The 27,717-nt window shown below is 38.1% G+C and overlaps 1 protein-coding gene across 1 annotated transcript in view; it reads left to right on the top strand.

Moving 5' to 3' along the window:
• Window positions 1–17,366: 17,366 nt before the first annotated feature.
• Window positions 17,367–27,717, top strand: part of YIPF7 (Yip1 domain family member 7) — a 32,640-nt gene continuing 22,289 nt past the window's right edge. The window contains exons 1-2 of the mRNA XM_027544399.1: window positions 17,367–17,464; window positions 21,047–21,163. Of these exons, the coding sequence (XP_027400200.1) occupies window positions 21,048–21,163 (116 nt within the window). The 5' untranslated portion in view covers window positions 17,367–17,464; window position 21,047. The remainder of the gene's footprint in view (window positions 17,465–21,046; window positions 21,164–27,717) is intronic.

Below are 27,717 nucleotides of genomic sequence, written 5' to 3'. Positions count from 1 at the left end.
CTTTTTTGCAATATTCAGGAGAAAAAGCGGCAACTGTTGAGTTCACCATTGTATTGTTTCTAGTTCATTTAGGGGACTACTGTATATTAAAACAGTAACTGTACATCACAATTTGCTACTCTCTTCTTTGTTAGTGAACTTAAGAACCACCTGGAAATGTATTAAGCACAATCATTCCTAATATAGTTCGTGTAAGTTGGTTGCCCGAAACTTCAATAAGTTGCTTATTCTCCTTAGTGATTTTCACCATGTCCTCACACCTCTATTACCTCCATAACATTTTTCTTTAAATCAATTTACCTCTTACACTTGAATGGGTTTCTTTTAAAAGAAGAAAAAAAATGTATTATTTTCTGTAAGTGGAAAAAGAGCTGTTACCTGTCACAAATTTAAAAGTAAAAATAAGTATAATTAATTAAAAATGTGATTCAGTTTCAATAGATGTTACCTGACAAAGGCTCAGAATCTTTCTTGATTAAAACTGGAAATTAACAAACATTAAGGAATTTTAAGACAGCACTAAAGTGAGAGTTTAATTCTTGACATAATCAGAAGTATTGAAATAAAATTGAGAGGAGAAAATTTTCTCTGTATGGTTCAGTGTCCTTACTGTCATGTCTGTGTCTCACCTAAAATTATCTTGGTACCTTCACTAGTCCCACATTTTGGGAATACTGCAGTATGTTAGGTAGTTGACATTATACTCTTAGATCCACAGATGAAATACATATTTACTAGAAAAATACTGAACATCACTGTGTCATGTAATGTGCTGGATGTGGAAACTCAGACAAATTAGACAAATTGTCTGAAATTGTATAATAGGTAAATGGAAAAAAATTTATGTTTGAATCCAGATTATTAAAAACCAAAGCTCAAATCTCTATAATACCTTTGATAACACAAGATGATTTAGCATTCAACCTGGGGATAAAGAGGAAGTGGAATCACTGAAGTTTCAGAGTTGAGGTTTCTTTTTTTTTTTTTTCCCTGGGCCTTGAAGGTTATAAAGTTTTTCTGAAAGAGATAACTGGAGCCTAATCAAGCAGAGTGATCATTTCCAGCATAATTGCACATACTAAATATATACTTTGTATATATCAACTCATTTAATCCTTACAGAGAACGCTAATGCAGGTACTCTTATAATTCTTTCTGTAGTGCACATATCTGAGAAAAAAATATGGCGCTAGCTTTTTAAGTAACTGCCTAAATCATACATTTAATTACTGGCTTTAGCATCTACACCCTTAACCATGCCAAAAAAGCTCTGCTGAGTGAGGATAAATGAGTAAAAAGGTATGACATATTGAGTTAATACTGAGAAAAGAAACACGGCCAGAATTTGGAACAGTGGCATTTTATTTGAGGCAAGGATTTCTGAAGAGCACACATAATTAAAAACTCACATAAGCCAAGGCTTATTTCCCCATAGAACGAATCTTTAATGGAGAAGCTACAGTCTTGCATAGTACACTAAACCAAAGCTGTTTTGCTTATGCTTTTAAAGGCATTTAAAGGGTCTATTTGTTTGCTAAGGCTGTAATAACAAAGCACTGTAGACCGGGTGGCATAAACAAAGAAATTTATTTCCTTACAATTCTGGAGGCTACAAGTTCAAGATCAACATGTCAGCAGTGTTAGTTTCTTCTGAGGCCTCCCTCTTTTGCTTATGAATGACCATCCTCTCCCTGTGTCTTCACGTGGTCTTTTCTCAATACCTGTCCATTCTTTATCTCTTCTGATAGGGATATCAGTTGTACTAGATTTGGGCCCACTTTCGGAGAAGGCAATGGCACCCCACTCCAGTACTTTTGCCTAGAAAATCCCATGGACGGAGGAGCCTGGTAGGCTGCAGTCCATGGGGTCGCTAGAGTCTGACTGAGCGGCTTCACTTTCACTTTTCACTTTCATGTATTGGAGAAGGAAATGGCAACCCACTCCAGTGTTCTTGCCTGGAGAATCCCAGGGACAGGGAAGCCTGGTGGGCTGCAGTCTGTGGGGTTGCACAGAGTCAGACACGACTGAAGCGACTTAGCAGCAGCAGCAGCAGCAGCAGCAAAGTTATTGAAATCATACAAAATCTGTTCTCATATCACTTGGAATTATTTTACAGCTCAATATCAAAAGACATTTTAAAATAACCCACATATTTTCAAGTGCAGTATGACTTTTACCAAGAGAAATCTTTAAGCCATTGAAATCTCAATAAAGTTAGAAGACTGAAAAAATAGAGTGTACTTGCAGAGAAGAAACCATTTAAATGAGAAATTAATATCAAAATGAGAAATTACTATCAAAAATACTTTAAAAATCCCATGTATTTGGAAATTATGTCCACTTTTAAATGATAGCTGTGTCTAAGATGCCACAAGGAAATAGAAAATATTTGTAATAGAATGAAAATGTAGAGAGTTTACCAAAATTTGTTGCATACAGCTGAAGCTGCTCAAAGCAATCAAATGCATTGTGGAGTCTTGAATAAGGTATGAAAACAAATAATGGACACTAGCATAAAATTTTTTGAAATTTGAACAAAATTTGTACTTTAGTTAATAATACTCTATCACATTAATTTTTAGCTTTTTTTTTTTTTTTGCAACATGGTATTTCTTTATATTCTCAGAATTGAATTGGAAATTTTAAGCCTTATTCAAAAATTTTTAAAAATCACTTAAGATAAACTTTCTAGACGTCTAGCGGTAATACTAGATGCCAAAATACACGGAACTATAACAAAGTTTTGAGTGAATGTAAATTAGATATCTAGCATTCTATCCAAACTAAATCAAACAAGTAGAATCAAAATGTCATAAGTGTTTTAGCTAGGCAAAAATTCATAAGTTTTCTAAAATATATATATTATACATACTATTTATATACATGTGTATGTATACAAAAGCTTTTCTACTACACTTGATAAAGACTTGAGAAACATAAAAAAGAGAGATGGAAAACACAAACTAAATGTAATAGAAGCACTGAATATGAAATAGAAAAAATCAAAATAAGTAAAAGTAAAAGATCATCATATAGTCTAGTTGTTTTTAAACATGTCTGCTCATTAGAAACATGTGGATAGAGAACTGACTTATGGACATGGGGAGAGGGGAGGAGAGCGTGAGATGTATGGAGAGAGTAACATGGAAATTTACATTATATGTAAAAGAGATAGCCAATGGGAATTTGCTGTATGTCTCAGGGAACTCAAACACAGTCTCTGTATCAACCTAGAGGGGTGGGACAGGGAGGGAGATGGGAGGGAGGTTCAAGAGGGAGGGGACATATGTATACCTATGGCTGATACATGTTGATGTTTGACAGAAAATAACAAAATTCTGTAAAACAATTACCCTTCAACCAAAAAATAAATAATTTAAAAAAAGAAACGTGGAGCTTTGGAGGAAAAAAAGCAATACCTGGGCATTTGTATTCTTCAGAAAATTCCAAGATAATGCTGATATTCCTCTGAATTTTAAAATGTAAAGACAGATTTTTCCACTAAATGGTAGTTTTGGTGAAATAGAATTCTATTATTTTCTGTCAACCAACCATGACACAATGGTATTAAGTGAATAATAGTTAAATAATCACAATAGTAAAAGATGTTTATTAGTTTTCATAATTAATAGACAAAATGTAAAAGATAATTATAATTGCAAGCCATAATGTAAACATGCCTAAACTAACAATATAAAATAATTACATACAATTTGGGATAGTAAGTAGGATGATGTGGTAAGTGGAAGTGCACACATGCACGTGTTTTTATCTGCCCAACCAGTCTATGTCTTTTGATTGGTGCATTTAATCCATTTACATTTAAGGTAATTATTGATATATATGATCCTATTACCATTTTCTTAATTGTTTTTGGTTCATTTTGTTTAGGTCTTTTCCTTCTCTTGTGTTTCCTGCCTGAATAAAAACCCTTTAGCATTTGTGGTAAAGCTGGTTTGCTGCTGGTGCTGAATTCTCTTAACTTTTGCTTGTCTGGAAAGCTTTTAATTTCTCCATCAAATCTGAATAAGAGTCTTCCTAGACAGAGTATTCTTCCTAGATAGGTTGTAGGTTCTTGTCTTTGATCACTTTAAATATCTCATGCCATTCCATTCTGGCTTGTACTGTTTCTGTTCACAAATCAGCTGATAACCTAATGGGAGTTCCCTTGTATGTTGGCATTTTTCCCTTGTTGCTTTTAATGTTTTATCTTTGTCTTTAACTTTTGTCAGTTTGATTACTATCTGTTTTGGTGTATTCCTCCTTGTGTTTATCCTGCCTGGGACTCACTGTGCTTCCTGGATTAGATTGACTATTTCCTTCTCCATATTAGGGAAGTTTTCAGCTATTATCTCTTCAAATATTTTCTCAGATCCTTTATCTCTTCTCTTTCTGGGACCCCCTATAATGCAAATGTTAATGCATTTAATATTGTCCCAGAGGTCTTTTAGACTGTCTTCATTCCCCCCCCCACTTCCCTGCTTTTTTTTTTTTCTATATTCTGTTCTGTGGCAGGCAGTGATTTCCAACATTCTGTCCTCCAGGTCACTTATCCACCCTTCTGCCTCAGTTATTCTGCTATTGATTCCTTCTAGTGTATTGTTCATCTCTGTCTATTCTTTACTTCTTCTAGGTCTTCGTTAAACATTTTTTACATCTTCTCCATTCTGTCTCCAAGATCTTAGATCATCTTCACTATCATTGCTCTGAATTTTTTTTCTGGAAGGTTGCCTAGCTCCACTTCATTTAGTTGTATTTCTGAGATTTTATCTTTCTGAAATTTTATGTCCCTTCATCTAAGATTTATCTCTCATTTGTCATCCTGATTAACTCTCTATAATGTGTTTTTTGTTCTAGCCACTGTGGGATTGTGGTTCTTCTTGCTTCTTCTGTCTGCCCTCTGGTAGATAAAGTTAAGAGGGTGGTATAAGCTTCATGATGGGAAGTACTGCTGGTAGGAAAAACTAGGTCTTGTTCTGGTGGACAGGGCCTTGCTCGGTAAAACTTTAATCCAGTTATCTGCTGATGTGTGGGTGCTCCCTCGTTTTTAGTTGTTTGGCCTGAGGCAATAAAGCCCTAGGGTCTACAGGCTCTATGGTAGAGTTAATGGTGACATCCAAGAAGCTAGAGGACTTATACCAAGGTGTATCTTCCAGGGGCTGCTGCCAGTGCCCCCATCCCTGTGGTGAGCCCCTGCTGACCCACACCTCCGCAGGAGACCCTCTAACACTAGCAGGTAGGTCTGGTTCAGTTTCCTATGGGGTCACTGCTCCTTTCCCCTGGGTCTTGGTACACACTAGATTTTGTTTATGCCCTCTAAGAGTGGGTGCTCTGATTCCCCCAGGCTTGTGAAAGTCCTATAATGAAATCCCACTGGCCTTCAAGATCATATTCCCTGAGGATTTCCAGTCCCTTTGCCAGATCCCCATGCTGGGAAGCCTGACATGGGGGCTAGAACCTACACAACAGTGGGAGAACTTCTATGGTCTTACTGTTTTCCAGTTTGTAAGTTGCCCATGTGGCAGGTATGAGATTTGATTTTATCATCCTTGTGCCCCTCCTACCATCTCTTTGTGGCTTTTCTTTGTTTTCGGATGTGGGGTATCTTTTTCTGCTGGGTTCCAGCATCCTCCTGCAGATGGTTGTTCAACAGCTAGTTGCGATTTTGGTGCTTTGGCAGGAGGAGATGAGCTCATGTCCTTCTACCCCACCACTGTAAACTGGAAGCCCCAAGAATTTGTCTTTAAATGTGGTCAAATTCTTAGGTGTACTAAGGGTTAGACTTCAACATATGGACCTTAACACTCACTTCAGCCCATAAGAAAAGAAATAATAAAAAATAACATGTAAAAAATTTTATCATCAGTAAATTTTGTTTAAAAGTTATTGATATTATGGAGCATTTTAACATTCAGTTCAGTTCAGTTCAGTTCAGTTGCTCAGTCATGTCTGACTCTTTGCGACCCCATGAATCACAGCATGCCAGGCCTCCCTGTCCATCACCAACTCCTGGAGTTTACCCAAACTCATGTCCATTGAGTCAGTGATGCCATCCAGCCATGTCATCCTCTGTCGTCCCCTTCTCCTCTTGGCCCCAATCCCTCCCAGCATCAGAGTCTTTTCCAATGAGTCAACTCTTCGCGTGAGGTGGCCAAAGTATTGGAGTTTCAGCTTTAGCATCAGTCCTTCCAATGAACACCCATGACTGATCTCCTTTAGAATGGACTGGGTGAATCTTCTTGCAGTCCAAGGGACTCTCAAGAGTCTTCTCCAACACCACAGTTCGAAAGCATCAATTCTTCGGCGCTCAGCTTTCTTCACAGTCCAACTCTCACATCCGTATATGACCACTGGAAAAACCATAGCCTTGACCTGACAGACCTTTGTTGGCAAAGTAATGTCTCTACTTTTTAATATGCTATCTAGATTGGTCATAACTTTCCTTCCAAGGAGTAAGTGTCTTTTAATTTCATGGCTGCAGTCACCATCTTCAGTGATTTTGGAGCCCAGAAAAATAAAGTCTGATACTGTTTCCCCATCTATTTCCCATGAAGTGATGGGACCAGATGCCATGATCTTGCTTTTCTGAATGTTGAGCTTTAAACCAACTTTCTCACTCTCCTCTTTCACTTTCATCAAGAGGCTTTTGAGTTCCTCTTCACTTTCTGCCATAAGGGTGGTGTCATCTGCATATCTGAGGTTATTCATATTTCTCCCGGCAATCTTGATTCCAGCTTGTTCTTCTTCCAACCCTGCGTTTCTCATGATACACTCTGCATATAAGTTAAATAAGCAGAGTAACAACATACAGCCTTGAGGTACTCCTTTTCCTGTCTGGAACCAGTCTGTTGTTCCATGTCAGGTTCTAACTATTGCTTCCTGACCTGCATACAGGTTTCTCAAGAGGCAGGTCAGGTGGTCTGGTATTCCCATCTGTTTCAGAATTTTCCACAGTTTATTGTGATCCACACAGTCAAAGGCTTTGGCATAGCCAATAAAGCAGAAATAGATGTTTTTCTGGAACTCTCTTGCTTTTTCAATGATCCAACAGATGTTGGCAATTTGATCTCTGGTTCCTCTGCCTTTTCTAATACCAGCTTGAACATCTGGAAGTTCATGGTTTACGTATTGCTGAAGCCTACCTTGGAGAATTTTGAGCATTATTTACTAGCATGTGAGATGAGTGCAACTGTGTGGTAGTTTGAGCATTCTTTGGCACTGTCTTTCTTTGGGATTGGAATGAAAACTGCCCTTTTCCAGTCCTGTGGCCACTGCTGAGTTTTCCAAATTTGCTGGCATATTGAGTGCAGCACTTTCACGGCATCATCTTTCAGGATTTGAAATAGCTCAACTGGAATTCCATCACCTCCACTAGCTTGTTCATAGTGATGCTTTCTAAGGCCCACTTGACTTCACATTCCAGGATGTCTGGCTCTAGGTGAGTGATCACACCATCGTGATTATCTGGGTCATGAAGATCTTTTTTGTACACTTCTTCTGTGTATTCTTGCTACCTCTTCTGAATATCTTCTGCTTCTGTTAGGTCCATACCATTTCTGTCCTTTATCAAGCCCATCTTTGCATGAAATATTCCCTTGGTATCTCTAATTTTCTTGAAGAGATCTCTAGTCTTTCCCATTATGTTGTTTTCCTCTATTTCTTTGCACTGATCGCTGAGGAAGGCTTTCTTTGGAACTCTGCATTCAGATGCTTGTATCTTTCCTTTTCTCCTTTGCTTTTTGCTTCTCTTCTTTTCACAGCTATTTGTAAGGCCTCCCCAGACAGCCATTTTGCTTTTTTGCATTTCTTTTCCATGGGGATGGTCTTGATCCCTGTCTCCTATACAATGTCACAAACCTCCATCCATAGTTCATCAGGCACTCTGTCTATCAGATCTAGTCCCTAAAAAATATTTCTCACTTCCACTGTATAATCATAAGGGGTTTGATTTAGGTCATATCTGAATGGTCTAGTGGTTTTCCCTACTTTCTTCAATTTAAGTCTGAATTTGGCAATAAGGAGTTCATGATCTGAACCACAGTCAGCTCCTAATCTTGTTTTTGCTGACTGTATAGAGCTTCTCCATCTTTGGCTGCAAAGAATATATCAATCTGATTTTGGTGTTGACCATCTGGTGATGTCCATGTATAGAGTTTTCTCTTGTGTTATTGGAAGAGAGTGTTTGCTATGACCAGTGCATTTTCTTGGCAAAACTCTATTAGCCTTTGCCCTGCTTCATTCTGTATTCCTAGGCCAAATTTGCCTGTTACTCCAGATGTTTCTTGACTTCCTCCTTTAGCATTCCAATCCCCTATAATGAAAAGGACATCTTTTTTGGGTGTTAGTTCTAAAAGGTCTTGTAGGTCTTCACAGAACCATTCAGCTTCTTCAGCATTACTGGTTGGGGCATAGACTTGGATTAGTGTGATATTGAATGGTTTGCCTTGGAAACGAACAGAGATCATTCTGTCGTTTTTGAGATTGCATCCAAGTACTGCATTTTGGACTCTTTTGTTGACCTTATGGCTACTCCCTTTCTTTTAAGGGATTCCTGCCCATAGTAGTAGATATAATGGTTCTCTGAGTTAAATTCACCCATTCCAGTCCATTTTAGTTTGCTGATTCCTAGAATGTTGACATTCACTCTTGCCATCTCCTGTTTGACCACTTTCAATTTGCCTTGATTCATGGACCTAACATTCCAGGTTCCTATGCAATATTGCTCTTTACAGCATCGGACCTTGCTTCTATCACCAGTCACATCCACAACTGCGTGCTGTTTTTGCTTTGGCTCCATCCCTTCATTCTTTCTGGAGTTAACAGTAGGTATTACAATGTTTCTACCAAGTGTGCTGTCATTCTAGTCAGAATCACATAACTCACAAAGTCAGCAGGGTGTTCTCCAAAGGAAAAACTAAGTTCTGACAGGAAAGAAAAATGAACCTGGATACTGGGGAGCAATAAATGCCCATTACAAGAATTAGGAATAAAGGATAAAGCCCAAGAAAGTGCATTCCTAAGTGCACAAATGCCAAGAAAAATAGATCTTTATTCCTGAAGGGAATTAACCTTTCTGTGACTACATTTGTCTTAGAAAATCACATTAGCATCTAGCTATCATCTGCTTAATTTTCTGCTTCTCTGACATCTCTTATTCTTTCTTTGTGAATCATTACTTGCTTATTAATTTTCCCATTCTAATTGTTTTGATTCTTCATATTAGTTTTATATTTATTAAATGCTTAAAATAAATATTCATTTATTTGAAAGGGAGTTAGTTATGTTTGGAACAGTATCTTTTCCAAAATTTTGTGATTATTTCTCTTTGGCAGTTGTGGAACATTTTCTTTCTTGCTCCCAAGGAAAAAAGTTATCACATTAAAGAGAATAAGAAGAATAAACTCTTTTAAAGTTACACTAGGAAGATGAAAAAATGTGCAACTGTTCAAAAAAAAGTTTAAGACTCTACTGAAAAGAATCTCTGTAGATTGCAGTAGATTTAAACTTACAATCAAATGTGTGAGCAGAAATTATTGTTGTTGCTGACAAGTGTAATCATAATAATCATAACTAATAATATTTATTGAGTGTTTGCAACTTGCCCCTGCCTGTGTTAACTGTTCCTATTCAAAATTCTGTTTAATCCTCACATTTTATACACATTTATATATACATGTACATATATGTTATATTTACCTTGATTTAGGTATATTATGAAGTTTAAGTATATTATGGAACACAGAGAAAAATAAAATTAAGTTGATGAGATCAAGATAAACTACATACTACCTAAGAGATAGGTAAAAATTTTATTTTTGTTTTATGCATGAAGGAGCTGAGGATCCTTGCAGTTAGATAACTTGTGGCAGAATATATGTAATTCCTAGGAAATTTTTCTATAAAAATTAATTATATCAGTAGGGTAAATTTATATTGTATAAAAATTTATTACATTTTGAAATTATTATTATAATAATGTACTAATTAACTACCACTCATATTAATTTTCACAATTTCAGGTGTATGTTATGTTTTTGCTAACATTTACTTGCTATCAAACTGAAAACTTGTAAGTGTTCAGTAATAATTCTGCTAGATTCCGATTTTTCTTCTAAAACAAAAGTGGAAGCTAATAAGAAATAGCCAGATTAAAAGTCAAGGATAATTATGTTCACATTAATGAATGAAAACGCTGTAATTTTCTTTTCGTGTCATGGGACATGTTGAACTCCTTAAAACTCATTCAGTGAAGCAGAATTTTATGCCCACTTTCATGTGACTGTGGCTCATAAAATAGAAGCAGCCTGGTCTTTAAAGGGCAGATGATCTTGAACAAATCTTATATGGTATTAGCAAAAGGAGCATGTACAGAACACTGAGCAAAATGTATTTTTAAAAAATTAATGGAACACAACATGTATTTTTTCTGCCTTAATAAGAGTAGTAATTTATAGTATAAATACATTAAACTGAAATATAGACTGCCAAAATAATTACCTGATAAACACTGATAAAAAAACAACCCATTTCTCTGTCAGCAGAGGTAGAAAATTATGACATATCCTTTGGCTCATTAGAAGCTCTGTTTAGCTGAAAAATATTTGCTGGAGGTTGTAAATAAATATTGTTTAATATTTCCAAACAGATACACCCTAATATCGGCACTTTAGATAATCATAAGTAGTCTTTTAAGAGATGAAAAGTAATGAAAGGAAATGGGGTTGAGACAACTGATTTTCCACATTTGATCTGTTACATATTAAATGTGTGACTGTGCAGAAGTCACTTAACCTCTTGGAGCCTCTATTTTTATATTGAAAAATTGCAGTAATGAAGGACATAATCATATGTTATGCTTAGATTTACACAATTGAAACACTGGTTTCTGAGTAAGCTAAATTAATAGTAGTGATCATTCATCCATCTATGTAAACTTTCATCCTTTAACATAAATATGTATGCATAATTGTCAGATAGAGGGCAACTTCTTTCAGATATAGCTGTTGACCAACTCACAGTCTTTTGACATTTGACAGATCACCAGAGAGATTAAGAAATTACAGACGGAAATTCTTCTCCTTATTCCCACTGTGAGTTGCAGTCAGCAACCACAGAAGAAACTTTGTCCCTATTTGGCAAGTTACTGTGCCATTAATAGTATGACTTTTACAGTCTTGATTATGTAAACTTGTATGACCACCTACTGGATCTGCTACTTTAAAAGGAGTATTTCACTTTATTGAATAGAAATCTAAGTGGGAGAACAGAGGAGTATACATCGCGGTGATGACAGTTGAGATGGAGAGAATTAGTTAGTTGGAGATATGTTTTAGAGATAGAATCTATACAATTCACCAAAGGATTAGATAATTTCTGATTCGAATGAGTGGCTTGTGATACCATCTCCCGAAATGGAGAAAAGAGTGTTGGGTTGGAGAAGGTAGAAGGTAAAAGAAAAGTTTGGATTATGTTAAATTTTGAATTGTCTATATGATATGAAATAGTTTGAAGCTGAGAAGATAGGCAAGGGCTGCATATGTGACATGAGGAACTCTCTCTATACAGATGGTTTATCAAGCCAGGAGAGTGGATGAGATCACCTTAGAAGAAAGTTTAGAGAGAGGACAGAGAAAAGGGAGGAAAGATAAAGGGAAGGAGAAGAGGAAAGGAACAGAAACTGGCTGTGAATAGAATGTGGTGCTCTTTACATCAGGTGAGAATCCTTATTCATATTATCCAGTTTTTTGATCATTCAGAACCCAGAAATAAGTATATGAACTAATTATAATATCAATTTCAACTCTGTCCTTCAACATAAGTAAGTAAGTGTTAGTTGCTCAGTCGTGCCCGACTCTTTGCAACCCCATGGACTGCAGCCCACCAGGCTCCTCTGTCCATGAGATTTTCCAGGCAAGGATACTGGAGTGGGTTGCCATTTCCTTCTCCAAGGGATCTTCCCAACCCAGGGATTGAACCCGGGTCTCCTGCGCTGCAGGCAGATTCTTTATCGACTGAGCTACAAGGGAACATTATAACAATTGGATGATTCATTAATGGAAAAGATTTAAATGCATGTTTTATATACATATGGTGTTACATGTATAAGAGTAGTTTCAAAGTATTTTGATATGTGTATTAAAGGGGGTGACAGAGGATGAGTTGGTTGGATGGCATCACCAACTCAATGAGCATCAGTTTGAGCAAACTCCAGGAGACAGCGAAGGACAGGAAGCCTGGTGTGCTCCTGTCCATGGGGTCACAGAGTCAAAAGTGACTGAGCAACTGAACGACAGCAAAAGTCACTTGTCAGGAGTGTGAAGTCATTGGTCTTCAATGTTTCATACCTTATAGCTCTCTTGAGGTTTAGATTAATTTCATTTTTATATGCCATTTCAGTTCACATTTTTTCTGCAATTCATCTAATCAAGCTGGTTTCCATAAATTAAAAAAACTAAGTTGAAAAATACAAAACCACAAAGTAAGTTTAAAATCCAACTAAGTGAACTAAGATTGAAAATATTATTATCTTTGGCAAACATTTCAGTGACTTTATATATCAAAAGAAAGAGTGTACTCTGAGTCCTTGCTGTTATAGGAAGGGATCTAGCTTCTCACATAAAAGCCTTTGAAAGAAGAAATAGAAAGTATGATAATCTAAATTTGGCTACCATATAACGATCTGGCCTTTTTCCATAAACTTGATCCTTAGAACTGGGAAGTCATTAGGATTCTATAAATTATCTTCAATAATTATCCCTCTCTTCTCCCTCTTGAAAGTAAAAGTTAAAGTCATTTAGTCATGTCAGACTCTTTGCAACCCCATGGACTATACAGTCCATGGATTCTCCAGGCCAGAATACTTGAGTGGATAGCCTTTCCCATCTCCAGGGGATTTTCCAAACCCAGGGATTGAACCCAGGTCTCCCATATTGCAGGTGGATTCTTTACCAGCTGAGCCACAAGGGAAGCCCAAGAATACTGGAGTGGGTAGCCTATCCCTTCTCTAGTGGATCTTCCTGACCCAGGAATTGAACTGGGGTCTCCTGCATTGCAGGCAGATTCTTTACCAACTGAGCTATCAGGGAAGCCCAAGATGGAAAGGGGCAGTTTGTCTTATTTTTTTAAAGGTCCATCTAGTCAAAGCTATGGTTTTTCCAGTAGTCATGTATGGATGTGAGAGTTGGACTATAAAGAAAGCTGAGTGCCAAAGAATTGATGCTGTTGAACTGTGGTGTTAGAGAAGACTTTTGAGAGTTCCTTGGACTGCAAGGAGATACCAGTCCATCCTAAAGGAAATCAGTCCTGAATATTCATTGGAAGGACTGATGCTGAAGCTGAAACTCCAATACTTTGGCCCCCTGATGCGAAGAATGGACTCATTGGAAAAGACCCTGATGCCAGGAAAGATTGAAGGTGGGATGAGAAGGGGACAGAGAATGAGATGGTTGGATGACATCACTGACTCAGTGGACATAAGTTTGAGTAAGCTCCAGGAGTTGGTGATAGACAGGGAAGCCTGGCGTGCTGCAGTCCACGGGGTCACAAAGAGTCGGACGTGACTGAGTGACTGAACTGAACTGAACTGAGTCACTCGGTCATGCCTGACTCTGTGACCTCATGGACTGTAGCACACTAGGTTCCTCCCTCTATGGATTTCCCAGGCAAGAATACTAGAGTGGTTTGCCATTCCCTTCTCCAGGGGATCTTCCCCACCCAGGAATCAAACCCAAGTCTCCTGAATTTTAGGCAGATTCTTTACCAGCTGAGCCACCAGGGAAGCCTCTTAGCCAACAGAAACTAAACCCTTTAAAAGTCTTCTTCCCATATATCTTTTGTACCTGGTTGGTCCTCCTCACCTGCATTAGACCTTTCCCAGTTCAGACAGCTTCACATCATTTCACTGGAATGAACTGTCTTCTTACTTCAGCACTGGTCTGGTCCTGATCCCTTCAATTCATTCTTCCCTCAGCTGCCGAGACTTTTCTACCAGTTGTCCCACTTCCACTGCTACCCTAGTCCAAGCTACCTTTATATCATGCATTTGTTACTGGCACAACATCCTCCTAATGAGTTTCCCTTTTCAATTTCTGCGTAAGATTGATCATACCCCATGCTTAAAACCCTGCAGTGGCATCTTATTTCAATTATTATAAAATCTACACTCCTTGCCAAGGCTTTTATGATCTGGCCTCTACCTCTACCTTTAAACTCATCATCTTATGATTCAAAACCATAACCACATGGCTTTTTTTTCTAAGCTATAAACTGCCAATTCCTTGCCACCACAGAGTGTTTGCTTTATACCCTCTTCACATAGTCTTTCAAATGGCTCCTTTTCATCAACCAGGTCTCAATTCAAATGACTTTCTTAAGAGGACTTCACTGAATACCCTAATTTTCTCCCCTTTGAGTTCTCCATCTTAAGAGTTTATGCTCACTTCTTGATAGATTTTGGCTAACTCCTGACCTTGTTTTGGATAAATTGTGAGTTCTGGAGTTAGTCTACCAGGTTGTGAATAGTGGCTTTTTGCTACCTACTAGCTTCCATCTGGGCAAGTTATTTAACCTGCACTTATTTTTCTGTAAAATGGAATAATCATATTTTATAAGGTTGATGCAAAAGTTCAATGACTTAAACTTTAAATTCATAGAACTGTACCAGGCTAGTCATTGTTTTCTGTTGTAGATACAGTAGGATTGATATTAAAATATGTCTCTTGAAGTACAAGTCTACTTCTTGAAGTACAAGTCTATTTCTACTTCTTAATTTGTCTACTTCTATAACTTCAAATCTAGAACACAGTCTGGTATTCAATAGATCCTCAAAAAAAAAAAAAAAAAAAAGCATGATTTATTGTTACCTGACTAGTGACCTGGCAAAAGACAGCTCTGATTAAAGATTTTCAAAATCCAAATATTTTTAAACAGTGTGGAGAAATTTACTTTACTATCTGCCATTAGTTTCATGCTAAAGCTGAAACTCCAGTACTTTGGCCACTTCATGCGAAGAGTTGACTCATTGGAAAAGACTCTGATGCTGGGAGGGATTGGGGGCAGGAGAAGGGGACGACAGAGGATGAGATGGCTGGATGGCATCACTGACTCGATGAATGTGAGTCTGAGTGAACTCCGGGAGTTGGTGATGGACAGGGAGGCCTGGCGTGCTGCAATTCATGCGGCCGCAAAGAGTTGGACATGAGTGAGTGACTGATCTGATCTGATCTGATCTGCCATTGACTCTAGCAGAAATTTCCAAAGTGCAATGTAACCTTGAACAGCAGATTTCAGTTACTGAGAGCTAGATACTTGAGAAATCTCAAGTACTATAAAGGAGAATCAGTAAGAAGCAGATCACAGGGGAACTTGACCTCCAGCCTTGATGCTGATATTAGTGATGAAACCACCAGATCCAGATAGAAATTGCCTCCTTGAAGTAATCCTTGAATGTAAAGGGAACCAACTCAGGCAGTTTCCTGGAAGAAATGGATCTGGTGGTAAATTATTTGGCCCCAATTCCAACAAGTTATAGAGGGTAAGTTTCTACACAGCACCATATAATTCTTGGAACATCATCTGGGTGTCCTACAATTCAACTCAATTCTTAAGAATCCTAATAGACTATTGGCTTCCTTCTCTCCTCCCATCAGATACCAGTATCAAGTCCAGGTTGTTACCTGTACTTCTGACCTATAAATTGGTACTTCTGACCTATAAATTGGCAGTTCCCAGGATTGCCTCCTTCAGTTCAGTTCAGTTCAGTCGCTCAGTCGTGTCCAACTCTTTGCGACCCCATGAATTGCAGCATGCCAGGCTTCCCTGTCCATCATCAACTCCTGGAGTTCACTCAGACTCACGTCCATCAAGTTGGTGATGCCATCCAGCCATCTCATCCTCTGTCGTCCCCCTCTCCTCCTGCCCCCAATCTCTCCCAGCATCAGAGTCTTCCAATGAGTCAACTCTTCGCATGAGGTGGTCAAAGTAGTGGAGTTTCAGCTTCAGCATCAGTCCTTCCAATGAACACCCAGGACTGATCTCCTTTAGAATCGGTTTATTTGCTAGAGAGGTTCGCAGAGAAACAATATACTTACTGGATCACTGGTTTATTATAGAAGGATATAACTCAGAAAGAGCCAGATGGAAGAAATGCATAGGGCAAGAGAGTGGGAAAGGGAGAGAAGCTTCCCTGCCCTGTCTATGAGGGTGCCATTCTCCCAGCACATCCACCTTCTGGGTTTGCCAATCCAGAAGCTCTCCAAACCCTATCCTTTTGAGGCTTTATAAAGGTTTCAGTAATCAGCATAATTGGTTGTCATTGACCTGCTGCTGCTGCTGCTAAGTCGCTTCAGTTGTGTCCGACTCTGTGCGACCCCACAGACGGCAGCCCACCAGGTTCCTCTGTCCCTGGAATTCTCCAGGCAAGAATACGGGAGTGGGTTGCCACTGCCTTCTCCTGTCATTGACCACAGGCAATTAATTCAACATCCCAGCCCTCTTCCCTCCTCAGAGATTGAGAATGGGGTTGAATGTTCCAACCCTCTATTCACGTTATTGGCTCCATTGTCAACCAGCCCCCATCATTAGATGAAGTCCCCAAATCACCTGATTAACATACCAAGAGACACCTTTGTCACTCTCAACACTTAGGAAATTCCAAGGGTTTTAGGAGCCATGAGTCAGGAACCATGGACAAAGACCAAATATAATGGGAAACATGTTTTGGTCAACTAAACTACCAGATATATATTTTCCTTATAAAACACAATATCATAGATGTCTTTCAGTGATCAAGATTGGCTTAGAAATGGGGCAGAATATGCCCTATGAATGAGGAGTGCTCTAGATCATATTAGTATATCCATCTTGGGCTGTGATGGAGAAGTAAGAAGCAGGGTAAAAATCAGACATAGACCATGGGGAGTCTTTCTCAGTGTTGTTGGTTGAATGGTTCAGTGTTGGTTAAATTGAATGGTTCAGATTTGGATAAAATTGATCACACATTTTCAGATTTTTGCTAAGATTGTTATGTTAAGTTCATGTACCATATGTTGATTTTTACCACTTTATTAGAAAATCTTGTGAAGGCTGAATATATTCTTCTAGGCTAAGAAGCAGAGGAAGTGTTAGGCCTCTTTATTGTTAGCCTCAAATAAATGATTTTAAATTAGAGTTCAATGGTACATTAGTCACACAAGGAAGCTGAATCTACCATTTACTTTATCAAATTGTCTCTACACCATTCACTGTGTTTGTACACTGTAACAAGTGTTATAAAATACTGTGTTTGGCTTTTGGCAGGTTTTTTTTTTTTTTTTTGGCTGTAGCATCTGTTCAGAGTGTCAGAGTACAAATTTAGAAGCTTATATATAGACTCAGCAGGTCATCTTTTCATGAGCTGATTTGTTAAAAATTTCTCAAGTAAAGCTACTATTTGTTGGAGGATCTTTCAACATAAAATAATATAAAGGTATGTGTCTGATCCTTCTAAAGAATTTGGCACTTAAACAAAATACAAATCTAGGTTATATGAGGACTGCAAAACCAATAATCATATTAACATAAAGCTTTGCATGTTCTGAAAACATAGTGTGCTTTCAGTAAAATTATTGCCTATGCTTTATAATAACATATTTTCATTGACTGAAAAAGTTATGCTCTTAAATTCTAAATTTTTTAAATTGCAAGTTATTAAAAGATTTTACACTCTCCTAGTCCTGATTTTAGTTTACATAATTTATAGCTACTTTTATACATATTACTAATGAAAAATCTTGATTTATTATATCAAATGTATGAGTCTAATTTTAGAGTAGCTTTTTGCATTTTTACTGAGCTGAAAAGTGATATATTTGACAATTGTTACTTGAATATTTCTGATTAATGAGGCCCTTAGAGCTCAAGCTGTTTATGCAATTTCATTTGAAATGTATTATAAGTAGTATACCATAGATTATTATACGAACTACTCCTAGTGATTTTCAAATTCTTCTTTTGAAATAGAAAGCTTTTCAAAGGAAAATAAGGGTTAAAATGTTGAGTTGAAAAGATTTTTTACTCCATTTCTCTAATTTTCATCCAAAGAGACACTATTACCCACTTTGCTATTACTTTCTTCCCCAACTTTTTCTCCTGTCGAGTCTTTGTTTTTCCCTCTGGTATTCTAGCCCTTAGGTCTCAATCAAGACTATATGCACTGCTCTTCATTCCCAGTAGTGAGTAGAAACTATGCAGAGAGTGTATGGAAACAGGCTCTTTTCCTATAGCCAAATCAAGCCTTTCTTCCTCTGACTCAGCAGAAGCCCTGGTGCAGCAGACAGGGCAAGAGAAAAGGAAAATGTTCCAAACATCATTTAAGAATTAGAAAGTAGAACTGGAAGATTAGTTTTGAGGGTTTTATCTTTGTTTTGGGGAGTAGAGAGGCTATTAGCACAATTTAAAGCTCTATGAATAAATCAAGCTTATATATTATTATCAGCCATTTACTTCCTGGCTTTGCAAAGAGTACAGATAGATGATGCACATACACACACACACACACACACACACACACACACACACACACACACACATGCTATTCAGTTCAGTTCAGTTCAGTTGCTCAGTTGTGTCTGACTCTTTGCGACCCCATGAATCACAGCACGCCAGGCCTCCCTGTCTATTAGCAACTCCGGGAGTTCACTCAGACTCACGTCCATCGAGTCAGCAATTCCATCCAGCCATCTCATCCTCTGTTGTCCCCTTCTCCTCTTGCCCCCAGTCCCTCCCAGCATCAGAGTCATTTCCAATGAGTCAACTCTTTGCATGAGGTGGCCAAAGTATTAGAGTTTCAGCTTCAGCATCAGCCCTTCCAATGAACACCCAGGACTGATCTCCTTTAGGATGGACTGGTTGGATGTCCTTGCAGTCCAAGGGACTCTCAAGAGTCTTCTCCAACACCACAGTTCAAAAGCATCAATTCTTTGGTGCTCAGCTTTCTTCACAGTCCAACTCTCAGTGCAAAAGTAATTGCAGTTTTGCACTGTTGAACTTTGCTGTTTGATATTGGAATACATTCTTAAGTGTGATTATGTTATACATTACTTTAACGTGCATTTATTGCTTTATGTTTTTTTGCTAATGACATTACTTTCTGTGTATTTTATATATATACAAATTGGGCTACAAAGTTTTGCCTCATCCTTTATATTCACTTGATCTCTTGCCAACCGACTACCACTTCTTCAAGTATTTCAGCAACTTTGCATGGAAAACTGGACAAGGAAATGGCAACCCACTCCAGTATTCTTGCCTGGAGAATCCCAGGGACAGAGGAGCCTGGTGGGCCGACGTCTATGGGGTTGCACAGAGTCGGACATGACTGAAGAGGCTTAACAGCAGCAGAAGCAGCGTGGAAAATACTTCCACAACTAACAAGGGGCAGAAAATGCTTTCCAAGAGTTCATTGAAACCAGAAGCTACAAGAATAAACCAACTTATTTCTTGTTGGCAAAAATGTGTTGATTATAATGGTTCCTATTTTAATTAATAAAGATATGTTTGAGCCTAGTTATAATGATTTCAAATTCAAAGTCTGAAATTGCAATTACATTTCTCCCAACCTGAAGTGAAGTATAAGTAGCTCAGTTGTGTCGCACTCTGCTACCCCATGGATAGTCCATGGAATTCTCTAGGCCAGAATACTGGAGTGGATAGCCATTCCCTTCTCCAGGGGATCTTCCCAACCAGGGATTGAACTGAGGTCTCCCACATTGCAGGCAAATTCTTGACCAGCTTAGCCACCAGGGAAGCCCTTGCCCCAACCTAAGTATGTATAATGTGTGTATATATATATATATGTATGTGTATATATCTATGTGTATATATACATATATACACACACACATATATATATGATACATATTTTCTTGTGCTCAAAAATCACTGCAGATAGTGACTGCTGCCATGAAATTAAAAGGTGCTTGCTACTTAGAAAGAAAGTTATGACAAGCCTAGACAGCATATGAAAAAGCAGAGACATTACTTTGCCGATAAAGGTCTGTATAGTCAAAGCTATGGCTTTTCCCATAGTCATGTATGGATGTGAGAGTTGGACTATAAAGAAGGCTGAGTGCCCAAGAACTGATGCCTGTTGGAGGAGACTCTTGAGAGTCCCTTGGACTGCAAGAGAATCAAACCAGTCAATCCTAAAGTAAATCAGTCCTGAATATTCATTGAAAGAGCTGATGCTGAAGCTCCAATACTCTGGCCACCTGATGTGAAGAGCCTATTCATTAGAAAAGACCCTAATTCTGGGAAATATTGAAGGCAGGAGAAGGAGATGACAGAGTACAATATAGTTTGATGGCATCACCAACTCAGTGGACATGAGTTTGAGCAAGCTCTGGGAGATGATGAAGGACAGGGAGGCCTGGAGTGCTGCAGTCCATTAGGTCACAAAGAGTCGGACATGGCTGAGGGACTGAAAAACAACAAATATATATATGTGTGTATATATATATATATATATATATGGATATGTATGTGTATAGCTATCTATATATGTGTTTTTAAAGTGAGGAAATAACATTATTTAAGGGAAAATCTTCAAGATATATACCAACTTTTAAACTTTTTCTCTTAAACTGCTGAGAACAAGGTATTAGGTGAAGATTTTTTTTTTTTTTCAGATAATTAAAATCAATTTTGGAGAAGGAAATGGCAACCCTCTCCAGTACTCTTGCCTGCAGAATCCCATGGACAGAGATGACTGGTGGGCTATGGTCCATAGGTTCACAAAGAGTCAAAAACAACTGAAGTGACTTTGCACACACACAGGCAAAGTCAATTTAGTTACAGTCCTGCTTAGTGAAAACTTCAGAAAAGTTAATTGAAGGTATATAGGTTTTGTAAATGGCTTTCTAACATACATTTCCATACCCTTCCCCCATTCAGAGAATATCTTGTTTTCTAATAGGAATCCAGCCATAATCATATTGTCTATTAATCCTGTAAATACCTCAAAAGAAATTTTATTGATTCCTAATCTCCATTTTTCACTCATATTTTTCAGGATGTCAAACTTGGGACAATTTGACTCTGACTTTTACCAATCTAATTACACCATTGATAATCAGGAGCAGACTTGTAATGATTCTAATGCCTGTGGAAATCTTTATGGATCTAGAAAGTAAGTACTTGACATGGAGAAAATATGTTCTCATTTTTAAAAGTCATAATATTTTGACATGGGGTTTCAGGTAGGGTGGTTTCCTTGGGGGAAGATAAACCTCTCCCCATTATTTCTCAGTAAAATGTCCAAGAAGAAATGTCAGGAAAGGGCAGGGAAATGCATTCAGTTCTCCATGAATGCCTTTATTGCTGCAGGCCCATTTATAGGTGAAGGGCTTGTCTCCTCTTTTCAAAATATCACTTAACAGGGAGTGTGAATACAGGCCCTGGGCAAACAAAACATTTTCTTTTTACCTGATATTTTCCAGGACACCCTTCAAGAAACAGCTTTTATTCAATTTAATAAATATTTATTTAGTGCCTGCTTGTGTGTCAGGAATTAAGGAAGGTGCTACAAACCCAAAGATAAAGAAAAAATCCATAATCTTTTCCCTCACAATATTTAAAAATTTATGTTGAAGGGTACGATTAAATATGCTATTATAATGCAATGTGGCAATTCCTAAATGAAATCTAGATATACATAATTCAGGATGTGTTAGCTATTTAAGTTGATAGTTCAATGTGAGTTGAAAATTAAAGATGATTAAGAATTTAGTATTTATCCTTTACTAATGCCCCAAATAGGGCAGGTAGGATTAGAAGAATTTGGTTTAAGTTCTGTCTCTAGCATTCATTTTTTGTTGCATTAAGAAAGACAACTTCCCTGACTGTCTTAAACTGAGAAATAAGGATATTAATAATGAGTTAATAATAAGTTAATTCTCTACCTCATGAGAATTATCTGAAAAGCAATTTTGATAATGTGTAGGAAAGTGTTGCTGCTAAGTCGCTTCAGTCGTGTCCGACTCTGTGCGACCCCATAGACGGCAGCCCACCAGGCTCCCCCATCCCTGGGATTCTCCAGGCAAGAACACTGGAGTGGGTTGCCATTTCCTTCTCCAATGCATGAAAGTGAAAAGTGGAAGTGAAGTCGCTCAGTCATGCTCGAGTCTTAGTGACCGCATGCACTGGAAAGTGTATGTGAAGGTAAAACCATTATAGAAATGTTATTTTTTCATATAACTATAGTTTGTAGAGGCAATGGACACTTTGTTGCCAAGTCACTTAGACATTGTATTTGGTTATACAGTTGCTCCTTTAAATATTCTTCTTTAAATAAACTTCTAACCCAGAGTTATATGGGTCTAGATTAGTGAAAGGTAAGAAGGAATACAGAGAAATTAGAGAACTTTTCCAAGGTCATATAGCCAGTAAAAAATGAGGTTAGCCTACTAGCCCTAGGGTACAGGATTAGACCCAGAACTAAGGTAGTCATATAATTTATTGTAAAATCAAGACATTTTGAGAGTAAAATCTGTGTTATTGGTAACAATGTTGATACAATAAGAATAAACTGGATCATCTTAGGAAAACTGGGATGTGTGTTTCTTATGCCATTCCAACAAGTTTAGGGCAAAAAACTTAATAGCAAACATTTCAAATGTATTAATTCTTGAAGTGTATTTTTCACACAGAGATAAGTACCTTGAAAACTTAAGAATAAAGAGAAAAAATAAAACAATAAATATAACTGGCAGTGGTGACTCTTCTGTTCCAACTACACCCTGGACAATCTTGACATTGTTTTCATGGGCTGATGACTCCTACAGACACAGGCAGATACGTGCTGTTTTCACAAGCTGTGTCCTAAGGGCTGATGCTGAACCGCTGCTGTAAAGCGATAGGGAAAACCATTGGTCCATAAGGTTTTTTTAAAATGGTTATTAAAGTTAAATATTTGGAATTTTAACTCTTTTATGCCCCTAGTCTGTGTTGTCTAGCGTTAGTCAAGCTGCCATAAGAATTTCTTAGAATGAAAAAAATCCATATATCTATCTATGAAAGTGAAAGTGTTAGTCGCTCTGTCACGTCCCACTCTTTGCGACCCTATGGATGTTAGCCCGCCAGGCTCCTCTGTCCATGGGATTTTTCAGGCAAGAATACTGGAGTGGGTTGCCATGCCCTCCTCCAGGGGATCTTCCTGACCTAGGGATCAAACCCAGGTCTCCTGCATTGAGGCAGATCCTTTACAGTTCGAGCCATCATATCTGAATATTACCAGGCAAATTAAATATATTTAAAATATTTATAAGAAAAATAAGGGAGAAGGAATAGGCTGTCTAGAATTGGCTCATTGCAGAATTCAACAACAGGAAAAGAACTTTATTTCTTTTATGATTTACAATTTGCAGTCAGGAAAAAACAGAAAAGTATGTGATGGCATGGGAAGTAGTTTGAGCATGAAGGTATTACAAGAGGGTAGCTCAAAATATATAATCCACACGAGAGCTATCTAACAGAATTTTTCAGCTCTGTGCTCCTGTTTTATTGAAAGAATCCAGTCACCTGCTGTTTCTTTTCTCTTGTCTCCAGATGGAATAAGCACCTGGGTAGGGTCTGCAATCTACGTTTTCAGACTAAACAAAGCTAAAATGTCTGATAAAATAGAGACAAAGCTCTCTCCTTAACCAGGGACTCAAACTAGAGCCTTCTCTTCTACTCTACCCCACCCTGTTTTTTTTTTTTTTCCATTTGATTGCCCATATCAACAGAAGTTGAGGTAACAAGAAGATGAAAATTAATATAACCAAGTGAGGACAAGTTATGATTACATTATCAAGTTGATGTCTGCTTATGCTTATGCCTACTTATGCTTTAAATGCTTAGCCTACTTCAGTTGCTTAGCATTTAAATCCAAGTTCTGATTTGAATTGTGGCAACCCTAAATTCCAACCCATGCTTCAAGTCTCAGGAATTAGAAAAGGGTGTATTAACTGTGGTACTTTTATGAGGTACATAAAACATGGAGTCAGGCCAGTGACTTACTGGTTTGCATCAAATGACTTGATATTTGATCTTTTATTCATACAGTGAATAGTTCAATTAAAATATATCCCAAATCAGAACAAGATGCTGACCATACTGGCTAAAGACATAGGAATCCAGTAGCAGGTTATAATCAATATGTCTATTTTTCTCATTCTGCCCCCTGCCCCATCCTCTCCTCCCCAGTATGAAATCACATCCAAAAAACAACTTATTCTGCTCAATAAATGGCATTGTGATCTGAAGCTGGTTGAATGTGTTTATTATGAATAAATATATTTGAATAAAGTTTTCTTAGTTTAATGTGGAGGTTTCTCATTAAAGAGCTTAACTGTCCAGTCATTCAGATAGGCATTATTTTCAATGCTTGTAGCCAATTATCTAGGCTGTATTTTCTCACTGTAGTTTTCCAGTTTTTGAAATGAGAAATATCTTCCAATTATTTAGAGTAATAAACTGTGGTTTCTGCAGAAAGGTGACACCTGGAAAACTCCCTTTAAAAGTTTCAGGAGGCCTTCAGCAAATACATACTGAATCAGCTTTTCTGAATCCCTAGAGATCTCTGTCAATGCCACATAGCTATGTGTACCTGCTGACTGAGCCAGGATCTGGGCATGTTAAACAAGCCAAACCCCCTGGCTACCATATCCTAAAACACACTGCCATCAAACTCACCCTGTATAATCAAGGATACTTAGAATGTCTGTTTACTGGCTTACCTGGAGACTTATATAGATAAAATGGGACACTGGGAGTCAGTGCACCACCCCCATTCCCCTGGGATCAGACTGACAAAGAAAAGTAGCATCAATCGACCATCATGATAGAAGTCCATATAGTTTTGGACTTCCATCTAACAAAATATGTAGCTAGTGATCATCTGATGGGACACAGAAGCCTGACTGCAAGAAACATAATTCTGCAACCACAGAAATTATAATTGAGTCACCTAACAGTGATCTTCTATCTTCCATGTTTACACTGGGAGGTGAATGTTAAGTCCTATTGCTACAGAAACAGGTAAAAACATTTTCCCCATGGAGGCCATGCCATATCTCAACACAATATCATCTAAGTAAAGACAAGTCTCTTCAGGCTGGTTGGAATTGTATAACCCCAGCTATAGGTGGTGAAAAGGGGAATACTGAAGAATTCGTGAGTACTCAGAGAGTTTGTATATGGACCAGGTATGGCCATTGCTTCATGGGTTGTGGATAGAAATCCTGGCATGTGTATAGTGGAGATTTCTCCTGGTAGGAAAACACAGGTTGGGTGGTATATTGTGAAAGTCAGTGTGGGTGTTCCAGGGGAACTGAAGTGGGAAAAAGCTAGAGATGATCAGCACAGAAGGAATACAAGCTCTTGGACTCTGATTAATGTTGTTTTCTATGAGGAAGTGGCAGACTGGAAAACAACTACTTAAAAATATAGAAGATGCTGTTCCAGGGAGTGAGGGAGGTGTCTAGAATGCTTCAGAGTCAGTCTCAGGAAGAGGACATACGAACACTTAGCTAATGTTTATTGATTGCTTCTTATGTGCCCAGCACTAATCTAAGTGCTTTGTTTATTTCAGATAATTTAATTCATAATAACCTTATTAGTTTGGAGAAGGAAATGGCAACCTACTCCAGTGCTCTTGCCTGGAGAATCCCAAGGACAGGGGATCCTGGTGGGCTGCCGTCTATGGGGTCACAAAGAGTCGGACACGACTGAAGCGACTTAGCAGCAGCAGCAGCAGCAACCTTATTAGTTCTATTATTGTCCTCATGTTACAGATGAATAAACAGAGGCATAGGAAGTGAAACTGTTTGCCTAAGAGTATAAAATTGGGATTTGAATGCAGACATTTGGACTCTAGAAGTCCTGTTTGCTAACCACTCTACTTGGTTCAGAGTACATCCCACTATGGGAATATCATTCAGATCAGATCAGATCAGATCAGATCAGTCGCTCAGTCGTGTCCGACTCTTTGCGACCCCATGAATCACAGGACGCCAGGCCTCCCTGTCCATCACCAACTCCCGGAGTTCACCCAGACTCACGTCCATTGTGTCAGTGATGCCATCCAGCCATCTCATCCTCTGTCGTCCCCTTCTCCTCTTGCCCCCCAATCCTTCCCAGCATCAGAGTCTTTTCCAATGAGTCAACTCTTCGCATGAGGTGGCCAAAGTACTGGAGTTTCAGCTTTAGCATCATTCCTTCCAAAGAAATCCTAGGGCTGATCTCCTTCAGAATGGACTGGTTGGATCGATCTCCTTGCAGTCCAAGGGATTCTCAAGAGTCTTCTCCAACACCACAGTTCAAAAACATCAATTCTTCAGCACTCAGCTTTCTTCACAGTCCAACTCTCACATCCATACATGACCACAGGAAAAACCATAGCCTTGACTAGACAGACCTTTGTTGGCAAAGTAATGTCTCTGCTTTTGAATATGCTATCTAAGTAGGTCATAACTTTCCTTCCAAGGAGTAAGCATCTTTTAATTTCATGGCTGCAGTCACCATCTGCAGTGATTTTGGAGCCTGTTTCCACTGTTTCCCCATCTATTTCCCATGAAGTGATGGGACCAGATGCCATGATCTTCATTTTCTGAATGTTGAGCTTTAAGCCAACTTTTTCACTCTCCACTTTCACTTTCATCAAGAGGCTTTTGAGTGCCTCTTCACTATCTGCCAGAAGGGTGGTGTCATCTGCATATCTGAGGTTATTGATATTTCTCCTGGCAATCTTGATTCCAGCTTGTGTTTCTTCCAGTCCAGTGTTTCTCATGATGTACTCTGCATATAAGTTAAATAAACAAGGTGACAATATATAGCCTTGACATACTCCTTTTCCTATTTGGAACCAGTCTGTTGTTCCATGTCCAGTTCTAACTGTTGCTTCCTGACCTGCATACAAATTTCTCAAGAGACAGATCAGGTGGTCTGGTATTCCTATCTTTCAGAATTTTCCACAGTTTATTGTGATCCACACAGTCAAAGCCTTTGGCATAGTCAATAAGGCAGAAATAGATGTTTTTCTGGAACTCTCTTGCTTTTTCCATTATCCAGCAGATGTTGGCAATTTGATCTCTGGTTCCTCTGCCTTTTCTAAAACCAGCTTGAACATCAGGAAGTTCACAGTTCACATATTGCTGAAAGCCTGGCTTGGAAAATTTTGAGCATTATTTTGCTAGCGTGTGAGATGAATATCATTACAGGCAGAAATATAATACATAGAGTCAGAAAGTAAAAGAAGGGAAATGTGATCAAAATTTTGCCAGTTGTTCTAAGGGAACTTTTTGCAGTCACTTCACAGTTGTTCGAAATGATTTTTAGAAGAGATGCCTGCTAACAAAGCTAATGTTTAAATCCCACTTGCCAGAGTCCAGTGTTTATTTTGGTCTAATTCAGTAATTTGGAATAATGTGTTGGGTTTTAAATCATTAAAATTTTAGTATTTACCTTCCCAAAGGGCTAACTAAGATGCTCTGTAATCAAGGACCATTCTTTATGTTTCTTTCCTTTCCTTTAGTTAAAAACAGTTTGAAATGACCAGATAACATTGTAGACTAGCCCCCATATCTTCCTCCCATTCTCTAACTTTAAGAATTTATTTACTAAGATTGTTTTTCTCGCATAAATGGTAAAAATTTTTTTAAAAAAGCACAATCAAGTAAATGTTGAAACATTATGTCTTGACAA

Source organism: Bos indicus x Bos taurus, chromosome 6 (genome assembly GCF_003369695.1).
Source record: "Bos indicus x Bos taurus breed Angus x Brahman F1 hybrid chromosome 6, Bos_hybrid_MaternalHap_v2.0, whole genome shotgun sequence".
NCBI classification, from domain to species: Eukaryota; Metazoa; Chordata; class Mammalia; order Artiodactyla; family Bovidae; genus Bos; species Bos indicus x Bos taurus.
This window is presented reverse-complemented; position numbering and strand designations above follow the sequence as displayed.